Source organism: Rhinopithecus bieti, unplaced genomic scaffold (assembly GCF_001698545.2).
Source record: "Rhinopithecus bieti isolate Rb0 unplaced genomic scaffold, ASM169854v2 scaffold_16834, whole genome shotgun sequence".
In the NCBI taxonomy this organism is placed as follows: domain Eukaryota; kingdom Metazoa; phylum Chordata; class Mammalia; order Primates; family Cercopithecidae; genus Rhinopithecus; species Rhinopithecus bieti.
Window position 1 is genome coordinate 61,657 of NW_016809297.1, and position 12,549 is coordinate 74,205.

At 37.7% G+C, this 12,549-nt stretch overlaps 1 protein-coding gene across 1 annotated transcript in view; it reads right to left on the minus strand.

Moving 5' to 3' along the window:
* Positions 1-456: 456 nt before the first annotated feature.
* The window catches only part of LOC108540102 (thrombospondin type-1 domain-containing protein 7A-like), a gene marked incomplete at its 3' end in the record, with an annotated part of 292,503 nt that continues 280,410 nt past the window's right edge, over positions 457-12,549 (minus strand). The window contains exons 5-6 of the mRNA XM_017889082.1: positions 2,010-2,165; positions 457-669 (exon numbers count right to left, since the gene is read on the minus strand). Of these exons, the coding sequence (XP_017744571.1) occupies positions 457-669; positions 2,010-2,165 (369 nt within the window). The remainder of the gene's footprint in view (positions 670-2,009; positions 2,166-12,549) is intronic.

The window sequence follows — 12,549 nt, forward strand, 5'->3', positions numbered from 1 at the left end:
TGATGTCAGGGAGGTTAAAAGAAAATACTTTTAGAGTCAAGTCAACCAATGCTTACAACCCTTCTTTGTTTACATTTCATTTTCTATAATTTTTTTAAAGTCACTTTAAAAAGTTACCTTTCCTTGTTGTTGTTAAATTTGGCAATTCAATTAATTATTACCCTAATGATAATTTAATTCTTATGCTATATGATCTGTTCTGTTTTCACATGTAACATTATCTTGCTACTATTCATGGATCCTCTCCACTGCCACCATTTCATTAAGGACAAAAGAGAGAAGGAGACAGGGAAAGAGGGGGAGGGAGGGAGGGAGGGAGGGAGAGAGAAGCAGCTATTTCTACGTTTGTAAATGGAACCAGCTATAATGCAAGAAGACACAGGATTTTAATAGAAAGTAAAAACATATATGCAGGGTTGGACGTCCATAAAAACATAATAGACACATCTGTCTTACCATCACTGTTGATGCACACAACCTCTTGAACTTGCGTGCCTGGACCACAGTCCTTTCCATTATCTGGCTCGCAGTCTCCGAGTCTCACTGCTTTCCAGTCATAACAGGCAGGCTCTTCACAGGGAATGGCTTCCAGTAAGTGAGGGCAGTTTCCAGTTCCCCCAGAGCCTCCAGTGGGCTCATTGGTAATGCGCCGCTTCCTCAGTTTGAAGCCTGAAGTATGGGGGAAAGAAAAATCTATTGTTACCATCAAAGGTTGAGTATTTCAGAAAGTTGAATAAAACCTCAGGGTAAAAGTTAGATAAGAGTGGAGGTAGAAGTAATTTCTGTTTTGAATCACTGGTGTATCCCCAGACTGTAGCTAATCTGGGGTCATGAACCATGCATTAAATGAGTAAGTGAATGGATTAATGAACGGAATGAAAATAAATGAGAACCTTTGGTTTCAGCTTACTACCGCAAAGGTAAGGCTAGAAATGTCCTATAGTACCTATCTTCCCTTGTAGGGCATAGAGGAGTAGGGTGGGAAGGAGCAGAAAGAGAGATAAATTTTGTTTGACTTGGAAGGTCTGTAGCTATAGCATATTCGAAGAATGAGTGAAATTTCAAGCTATTTAGAAATATCGATTACCAGACAAAAGGCTATTTTTCTTAAATCTTCAGCAATGTCACATGATTAAATTTGGAAAATGAACCTCTAAGAAGTTGTATGGTTCCAGAGAAACAATCTCTTTGAGGTTCAGTTGATTTTAGACCCTCTGGGAATTTGAATTAGGAACATAAGCCATGTGGGTTCCAGTGTGAAATATTCAAAGTCCTGCTTTGTGCTTTAATAGCATCTAAGTGTTGTCCTTCCTGACAGTGTGTAACAAAATTAATAAGTCTATTTATTGTTATGTAAACATACTAGAATCACTAGAAGACTGGCCTTGGAAACAAAATAGAAAAATGTTTTTAATCACGAGATCATGTGAAAATTAACTCACCACGTCCACCATAAGAAAACCATTGCATTTATTCTATTCCTCTCTCATTTGCATTATGAAAGTAATACCGTTTTTACATTTTTTTCTTCAAAGTAATAAGCAGCTTTATTATTGGGCACTAGATGTGGGTCAGGCACTAAACTAAGTGCTTTATGTTTATCTCATTGATTCCTTAGAGACAACCTGGATGGCAGATATTGTTACATCCCTTTTACAGATAAGGGGACAAAGGTTTAGACAAGTTAGCTAACTTATCTAAACAGTAAGGGACACAGTAGGTTTTTCCAACCCAGGCCTGACCCCACAGCTCATCTTAACCATTGCACTAAACTGTCTCAGATCCTCTCCATCATTTTGTCTAAATTAACAAGCATTTATGCCTATGTTCTTCTGTTTTAATCTTCTGGTACTATCACTGGAGTAGGTTTATTCATCTTTTGAAATTAATAGTCTTTAGCCATTCTGGAAAATACCACAAACAAGGAACACAGAAGAGCATTTAAAAAATAATTCATGATTTGATACAACTGGTGGGTATAAAAGGCATGTCATGGTCACGTGACCTACCTTTTTTTCCTTGCTGATCATTACAGTTTTCATAAGTACAAGGTCCCCAAGCTGACCATGGTGAAACTTCACATTCAGTTGGACAAGGAATGTGGCACAGTTGTGTAGTATTAGGGATAGGGCCAGTGCATAATTTCAAGTCCACTGGCTTTGAGGCTAGAGAAAAATACAGACACATATTAAAAAAATAAACAAAAGGAAAACATATGGCCAGCAATATGATTTTTCTGTGTGCATGGAAAAGGAAAATCCTTAAAGAATTGTTACCAAGATATCATTCCAATGCTTCTCAGCCACATCCTGAGAATAAAAAGAGAATGAATGGAAATAAAAGAGGCAGGATAGTGTAGTCAAAGGAAACTGGAGATGTCTTGCAAATTGTTTGATTACCAGTTTTACCACTCATTGGTCATGCAACTGATAATTCTGAATGTAACTTTCCTAGTCTGTAAAACATTCCTTAAGGTTAGATCTAAAATTCTACAGCAATATTCTAAGAAAGTAAAAGAAAACTTTAGAGGACTGAACACAATAGGAGGGGGACTATAGCTTTAACATATATGGAAAAAATGTCCACTGAGTAGTTCCTGGTGGAGCACTCTCCCATCTCTTTTGGTTCACAGAGATTGGGAGGTAAGATGAAGAAGGATCTCAAATGGGGGCTACTGTCTGTACCACCAGCTACAGTACTCACTGAATTATTTCCAAAACATCTAAATAATAATATATTATCTGCATATATGACATAAATCTAGTAAATGACAAGCTAATGGGTGCATCACACCAACATGGCACATGTATACATATGTAACAAACCTGCATGTTATGCACATGTACCATAGAACTTAAAGTATAAAAAAAAAATCTACTAATCAGTAAGGATACTAATTTATAATTATCTACATTTGTTCATAAGTTGACCAATAAACTGTGGATAAATGTTGCTTGTCCTTGCTTCTTTTGTGTTTTCTTATGCCTGCAGTTTGGCTCTTTTGTATATATTTGATAGTTAGGGTCAATATATGTCCATAGTTCTGGACATAGAACTAATTAAAAATGACTAACTGATGAAAAGATATGTAAAACTATATGGACAGAGGAAGAGAATCAAGTTCAGCTGTATAATATCTATCTATATAATACCTGTCTGTCTGTTTATCTCCTGACAGCCATAGTTGCTTTTGTTTATAAAAAAAATTTAATACATGGTCAGGCGTGGTGGTTCATGCCTGTAATCCCAGCACTTTGGGAGGCCGAGGTAGGCAGATCATGAGGTCAAGAGATAGAGACCATCCAGGCCAACATGATGAAATCTCGTCTCTACTAAAAATACAAAAATTAGCTGAGCGTGTTGTTGCACGCCTGTAGTCCCAGCTACTTGCGAGGCTGAGGCAGGAGAATCACTTGAACTTGGGAAGCGGAGGTTGCAGTAAGCTGAGATCACGCCACTGCACTCCAGTCTGGCAAGAGAGCGAGACTCTGTCAAAAAAGAAAAAAAAAAAAAAAAAAAAAGAAAAAATAGTAATTATCTTGGTCACACATTTCCTGAATAATAGCTAATTCCTTTGTCACTCTGATACTTTGGTGAGCCCATGCTTGTAGAAAAAAATGACTTAAACAATGGATGCTTAGCTATTTCTCATTCTCCTATGTGAAAGAACTATCAAATTCTAATTTCATGGGATTGCATGAAGAAGCTCACAGAGAAATTAAAAATTTTAAACTATATTTTCCTAACTTTTAAATGAAAGTACTATGTCTGTTTGTAGTTTAAACTTGAAGACAAATTGTAAGCACTTTTACAATCCTGTAAGTTTTCACGCACACAAGCACAGTCATAAATGCTATCTAAATCCTATCACATTGATTCCTTACTGCCACAGTTTTTGTTCTGAAAAGTATTCTGCCAATTTTATGTCTCCTTTTCTCTACTAGTAGTACTTATCTCTCTCTCCATATCTCCCCCTCTTCTCCACCCCCACCACTCCCACATTTGCCACTACAGTGAAAATAAATAACTGGACACTAATTGGCTAAGTATGAGCACAGTAAGCATTCTCACTCAAGTTCATCAGGACTGCTGTTTATGTGCATCACAACAGCAGCCAAAGCCAAAAATGATTAATTTTATTGCTTTCCAGTAGCAAAAGTGTTTGGCACACTAATGACAGAAAATATAGAAATAAATGGTCCACTCTGAATATAAAAAATAACAACATCAATGATAAGTACTTCACATAAAAATGGATTATTTTAAAGACATGTATAGGCAGAAGAGTCTATACTACATAGCAAATTAGCTGCAAATTAACATAAATAATGATTTTTACTTATGGAAACTTTCAGAGTATCTAATTTAAAACAAGAAGTTTTGGGTAAGAGACCTTAAAATCTCAATTTTTTTCCTTCAATTGGTGAAAAGTCATTTTAAATCTTGCTGCTATTATATTGTTTTCGAAATAATAATTTATTTAAAATAAAATTTACCGGGTATGAAATCGTGAGGAATCTTAGGGTCTGATTTTATTTTATATATAAGGTTGAAAACTTTAGGAAGCAAACATTGTTTTATTAAGAAAACAGGTTAAGCAAGATGGCTGACAGGAAGAACTTCTCCCACCAAGAGAGCAGCCCATTAAGAAGACCTGCACCCTCCAACCAGATCTTCAGAAGGATGGCATTGAAAGTGGACAGAGGGAGAATATAGAACCTGGGATAAAGAAGAGGAAGCTGGAACTCTGCACTGGGCTACTGAATATTCCTGTTCCTGAGGGGCTCCTGGGAAAGGGATGAATTAAGCAGGCATGGAATGGCCCACTCTAGACACGGACCCCAGAATCCTAGCTGCAGGGGAACCCACTCCCCACACAGACATTTGAGTTTGCAGAGAGAGCTTATCAGAGAGTTGTCAGGGACAGGGCTCTAATATGTGCAGAATCCAGAGCGTTTGGCATAGAAAAAGCTGCAGTAGAGCATGGCCAGAGATGCCCATCTCCCAAGGCTCACTACCTTCTTCAAGGTGGCTTTGGCCTTTGTTAACTGTAGGACATGAACACAGCATAACTTTCTTTCCCATAGCACAGGCCCAGTCTGATCTGAGCACCCCCTATCTTTCAGCCTGTCCCAGGGTAACTGCCTGGCCTTGCCCACTTGCAGTACAATCTCAGATGCCCAATGGGGGTGCTTTCCAGAGCTGCTACCATAACTCCTTCATTGGTGGGCACCACCTAACCATTAGAGAGCTTCTGCAGATGGGCCCTCCCCAGCATGCTCCTGCCTGCAGCCTTCCCCAACTACCATGCCAGGGCCCACCACACTGCTGCTGCTCTGCTGTTGCTGGCATGCACACGCGCGAGCGAGCACGCGCACGCACACACACACACACACGTGGACCCTGCCACACTGCTGCCCTGTAGTTGATGGCATGCATGCACAAGTGTGGACTGCATTGTCACCACCCCAATGTAGTGCTTTTGCCAGCACCCTCCATCAGAGTATTGCTGCTAGCTGACCTCAGCCCTTGCAGTACAGCAGGTGCTTAACCTTGAGGGGCCAGAGAACAAAGCCATGGGCCTGGTCCGAGGTCCCCAGTGTGCTGAGCTGAGCCTGGGCCACCTGAAATCACCCAGAAATGAAGCCAGTTGACCAAACCCAATTTATACCACTGTCAAACCCTCAAGGATATCAAAGAATATAAAAGCAATAAGCCCCATTCAACAGACAGCAGTTTCAAAGATTTAAGGAACATCAGCCCATATAGATGAGAGAAAAACCAGCACAAGAACACTGAGAACTTAAAAAGCCAGTGTCTTATTACATCCAAATGACTGCACTCGTTCCCCAGTGCTGGTTTTAAACCAGGCTGAAATGGCTAAAATGACAGAGATGGAATTCAGAGTCTGGATGACAATGAAGATCACTGAGATTCAGGAGAAAGTTGAAACCCAATCCAAGAAATCCAAGGAATCCAGTAAAATGATATAAGAGCTAAAGATGAAATAGCCATTTTAAGAAAAAACAAACTGATCTAATAGATCTGAAAAACTCACTATAAGAATTTCATAATACAATTGAAAGTATTAACAGTAGAATAGACCAAGCTAATGAAGAAATCTCAGAGCTTGAAGAGTGGTTCTTCAAATCAAATCAGACAGACAAAAATAATGAAAACAAACTTTAAAAAATGAAATGTGGAATTATATGAAATACGGGATTATGTAAAGAGACTAAATCTATGACTCACTGGCATCCCTGAAAGAGAGTAAGGAAATTCATTACTACCAGACCTGCCTCACAAGAGGTCCTTAAGGAAGTGCTAAACATGGAAATGAAAGACTGTTACTAACCACCACACAAACACACTTAAGTACACAGACTATTGACACTAGAAACTACTACAAAATCAAATTTAGACAACTAGCTAATATAATGACAGAATAAAATATTCACATATCAGTATTAATCTTGAATGTAAATAGGCTAAACATTCCACTTAAAAGGCACAGAGTGATAACTTGAATAAAGAAGCAAAACCCAACTGTGCTATCTTAAGAGACCATATCACATGCAATGACACTCATAGGCTCAAAGTAAAGGGATGACGAAAACGAACATATCTGGGACCTAAACTTCACACTTGATCAAATGAAACTAACGGACCTCTACAGAACATTCCATCTAACAACAGAATATACATTCTTCTCATTGGCGCATAGCACATACTCTAAAATTGACCATATGCTTGAACATAAAGCAATTCTTAACAAATTCAAAAAAACAAAACAAAAACAACAACAACAAAAAAACAAATCATATCAACCACACTCTCAGACCACAGCACAATAAATACAGAAGTTAATACCATGATGATCTCTCAAAAGCATACACTTACATGGAAATTAAAGCAACCTTCTTCTGAATGACTTTTGGATAATCAATGAGACTTAGGCAGGAATCAAGAAATTCTTTGAAATTAATGAAAACAAACATACAACATACCAGACTTTCTGGGACACAGCTAAAGCAGTGTTAAGAGGAAAGTTTACTATACTAAATGCTCACATCAAAAAATTAGAAAATTCTCAAATTAACATAAAATCACACTTAGAGGAACTAGAAAAACAAGAGGAAAGCGACACCAAAGTCAGCAGTAGACAAGAAATAACCAAAAACAAAGCTGTGCTGTAGAAAATAATGTAATAAAAATCCACACAAAAATATTGACCAAACCAAAAGTTGGCTTCTTGACAGAATAAATAAGATTGATAGACTGCTAGCTAGAATAATAAAGAAAAAAGAGAGAAGATCCTATTAAACACAGTAAGAAATGACAAAGGTGACATAACCACCGACCCCACAGAAATACAAAATACCCTCAGAGACTATTATGATACCTCTATGCACACAACCTAGAAAAATTATAAGAAATGGATAAATTCCTAGAAATATACAACCTCCAAAAATTGAACCAGGAAAAAAACTGAAACACTGAACAGGCATATAACAAGTTTTGAAGTTGAATCAGTAATAAAAAACCCCTACCAACCACAAAAGGGCCTGAGTAGACAGATTGACAGCTGAATTCTACCATTCATATAAAGAAGAGCTAGTACTAACCCTACTAAAACTATTCCAAAAGAGTAAGAAAGAATCCCTCTTTACTCATTCCATGAGGCTAGAATCATTCTGATACCAAAACCTGGCGGAGACACAACAACAAAAAAGAAAACTTTAGGCCAATATCCCTGATGAACAGAGATGCAAAAATCCTCAAAAAATACAAGCTAACCAAGTCGAGCAACACATCAAAAAGCTAAAATCACTACAATCAAGTTGGCTTTAATCCTGGGACAAAAGATTGGTTCAATATAAACAAATAAATATGATTTATCATATAAACAGCTAAAAACAAAAATCACATTGTCTCAATAGATGTAGAAAAGTCTTTTGACTCAGCATCACTTCATGTTAGAAACCATCAACAAACTATGTATCAAAGGAAAATACCTAAAAAAAAAGAACCATCTATGACAAACATACAGTCAATATCATACTGAATGGACAAAAGCTGGAAGTTCACCTTGAGAACTGGAACAAGACAAGAATACCCAGATATCCTACACAATGGGAGAAAAGTTTTACAATCTATCCATCTGAAAAAGGTCTAATATCCAGAACCTACAAGGAACTTAAATTTAAAAGAAAAAAAAAAAAACCCATTGAAAAGTGGGAAAGGACAAGAAAAGACACTTCACAAAAGAAGACATTCATGCAGCCAACAAACATATGAAAAATGGTTTAACATCACTATTCATTAGAGAAATGCAAATTAAAACCACAGTGAAATACCACCTCGTGCCAGTCAGAATGGCTGTTACTAAAAAGTCAAGAAACAACAGATGCTGACAAGGTTGTGGAGAAATAGGAATGCTTTTACACTGTTGGTGGAAATGTAAATTAGTTCAGCCATTGTGGAAGACAGTGTGGTAGTTCCTTAAAGATTTAGAACTAGAAATACCATTTGACCCAACAATCCCTTTACTGGGTATATACCCAAATGAATATAAATCATTCTATTATAAAGATACATGCATGCTCATGTTTACTGCAGCACTGTTCACAATAGCAAAAACGTGGAATCAACCCAAATGCCCATCAATGATAGACCGGATAAAGAAAATGTCATACATATACAGTATGAAATACTAAGTAGCCGTTAAAAGGAATGAGATCATGTATTTGAAGGGACATGGATGGAGCTGGAAGCCATTATCCTTAGCAAACTAATGCAGGAAAAGAAAACCAAATACTTCACATTTTCACTTATAAGTGGAAGCTGAACAATGAGAACACATGGACACAGGTAGGGGAACAACATACACTAGGACCTGTTGGGGGAGTGTGGTGAAGGAGAGCATCAGGAAAAATATCTAATGTATGCTGGGCTTAATACCTAGGTGATGGGTTCGTAGGTGCAGCAAATCACCATGGCACACATTTACCTATGCAATGAACCTGCACATCCTGCACATGTACCCCAGAACTTAAAACAAACAAATGTATGCCCACTCTCACCACTCCTATTAAACATAGTACTGGAAGTTCCAGCCAGTGCAATCAGGAAAGAGAAAGAAACAAAAGGCATCCAAATAGGAAGAGATAAGATCAAACTATCTCTCTTTATAGATGATATGCTTTCATACCTAGAAAACCCCATAATCTCTGCCCAAAGGCTCCTAGACCTGATAAGACACTTCAGCAAATTTTCAGGATACAAAATCAAGGTACAAATTTCAGCAGAATTTCCATACACCAATAACATCCAAGATGAAAGCCAAATCAGGAATGCAATCCTATTCATAATAGCCACCAAGAGAATAAAATACCTAGGAACACAGCTAACCAGGGAGTGAAAGATCTCTAGAATGAGAATTACAAAACACTACTCAAATAAATCAGAAATGACACAAATAAATGGAAAAACATTCCATGCTCTTGAATAGTGATGTGGTTTGTTTCTCTGTCTCCACCCAAATATCATTTCAAATTATAATACCACATGTCAAGGGAGGGACCTGGCAGGAGGATTGGATTATGGGGCACTTTCCCCATGCTATTCTCATGATAGTGAGTTCTCACAATATCTAGTGGTTTAGAAGTGACACTTCCTCCTTTTCTGTCTCTTTCCTGCCATCTTGTGAAGAAGGTGCTTGCTTCTCCTTTGCCTTCTGCCATGACTGTAAGTTTCTCAAGGTCTTCCCAGCGATGTGGAACTGTGAGTCTATTAAATCTCCTTTCTTTAAAAAGTACCCAGTCTCAAGTAGTTCTTTATATCAGTGTGAAAATGAACTAATTCAGATGGGAAGAAGCAATATTGTTTAAGTGGCCATTCTGCCCAAAGCAATTTACAGAATCATTGCTATTCCTATCAAACCACCAATGACATTTTTCACAGAATTAGAATAACTATTCTAAAATTAATATAGAACCAAAAAGTAGCCTGAATAGCCAAAGCAATCCTAAGCAAAAAGAACAAAGCCAGAGGCATCACACTCCCCACTTCAAACCGCACTACAAGGCTGTAGTAATCAAAACAGCATGGTTCTGATTCAAAAACAGACACATAAATCAAGGGAACAGATTAGTGAATCCAGAAACAAAGCCACACACTTATAGACATTTGATCTTCAACAAAGTCAACAAAAACAAGCAATACAGAAAGGACTCCTGATTCAATAAGTTACTCTGGGATAACTGGCTAGTCATATGCTGAAAATTGAAACTCTACCCCTTCCTTTCACCATATATGAAAATCAACTCAAGATAGAGTAAAGACTTAAATATAAGATCTAATACTATAAAACTCTAGAAGAAAATCTAGGAAATACCATTCTGGACATAGGCCCTGGCAAAGATTTCACGATGAAGACCTCAAAATCATTTGCCACAAAAAGAAAAATTAACAAATAAGACCTAATTAAACTAAAGAGCTACTTCTGCACAGCAAAAGAAACTATCCACCAAGTAAACAGATAACTTACAAAATGAGAGAAAATATTGCAAAGTATGCATCTGACAAAGGTCTAATATCCTGAATCTATAAGGAACTTAAACAAAAAATAACCCCATTAAGGAACAGGCAAACTATAACACATGAATAGACACTTCTCAAAAGAAGACATACACATGGCCAACAAACATATGAAAAATTGCTTAACATCACTATTCATCAGAGACAATCAAATCAAAACCATGAGATACCACCTCATACCAGTCAGAATAGCTACTACTAAAAAGTAAAAAAATAACAGAAGCTGGCAAGGTTTCTAAGAAAAGGGAACACTTATACACTGCTAGTGGGAATATAAATTAGTTCAGTCACTGTGGAAAGCGTTTTGAAGATTTCTCAAAGAACTTAAAACAACTATCATTTGACCCAGCCATCCTACTACTGAGTATATACCCAAAGAAAAATAAATCAGTTTACCATAAAGACATATGCATGTATATGTTCATCACGGAACTCTTCAAAACAGCAAAGACACGGAATCAACCTAGATGCCCATCAACAGTGAACTGGATAAAGATAATGTGGTACAAAAAGAAAGAAATCATGTTCTTTGCACCAACATGGATGGACCTGGAGGTCATTATCCTTATTTAAATTACTGCATGAACAGAAAACCAAATACTGCATGTCCTCACGTACAAGTGGAAGCTGGTAAACACCAACACAAAGTAGGGAAAAACAGACACCAGGGCCTACTTGAGGGTGTAAGGTGGGAAGAGGGTGAGGATTGAAAAACGACCTATTGATTACTATGCTCATTACCTGGGCGATGAAATAATCTATACACTAACCCCCATGACTCCCCATTTACCCATGTAACAAACCTGCACATATATCTCTGAACTTCAAAGCTGGGGGGGGAGGCGGGGAACATACACACACACTCCCAACCTTAATTTAAACAAGCAAAGAAAGGAAACAGGTTAAAACATTGTGCTTTTACTTCATGGCCACCTTTTTTTCCCCCTTTTAATAAGTTTTATTTTAGCTTTTGGTGTATTTTCAATAAATTAAGTGGAATAATCAGCCACAAAATTTTGAGCTACAAAAAGAGAAATGCGATGAATAAAGGCTCAAGGAAGTATTGGTACAGGAGTTAAGAAAAAATTACTTAGGCAGATAGGGAGGGTACAGAAGTCCTTGGTAAGGTTTCCGTTTTAATGAAAAGCAGTCCCAAATCATTTTCCTTTTTAACAAAGAACAGCTGCAGACATAGAAGCTGGCGGTTGTGCCAATCATGTTTAAAATGGCAGCCCCATCTTCCCTTCTCTTTATCAGCCCCCTACGTGTACAGTAAGGAGCAGACAAGATGGTACCCATTGACAGGAGAGTTCATTTGCATAATAAGATTAGGACTAGAGGCCAGCCTTCCCATAAGCTATGTAAACATCACACCTAATCAAACCAATCTGTGAGCCCTGTGTAAATCAGACACCGCCTCCTCAAACCTGACTGTAAAATCCAGCACATCCCCCTGCCTTCGGGTCTTTTCCACTCAGACACCCCTCTCTCTCTAGAGAGGGAGATGTTTCTCTTTCTCTTCTCTTCTGCCTATTGAACCTCCACTCCTAAACTCATGTATGTGTCCTAAATTTTCCTGGCACGAGATGACAAATCCCAGGGTATATACCCCAGACGACATAGCTGCTTCAGTATTGCTGAAACAAAGTGTTCCTGAGGGTTGCTCAGCTGCTAAGCCCATCAAATCAACACTGACATAATTCTCAAGAAATGATTTCTACTTACAGTTGTCCCTGTGTACACATAAGCTTTTTTTTTCATTAATCAAGGAAACATAGGGAAGAATACCTGCTATGTATAATTCTATTCCTTTGGTGATTTTCATTATAGGTTTTCTTGAAATAGAGCACGTATTGATTAGTATAAATCATAGATCCCACCTGAGTTCCTCAAAAACTGTAAGACAATTACTTCTCTGCAATTGCCCAAGAGTTATTTGGAATCAGTGTG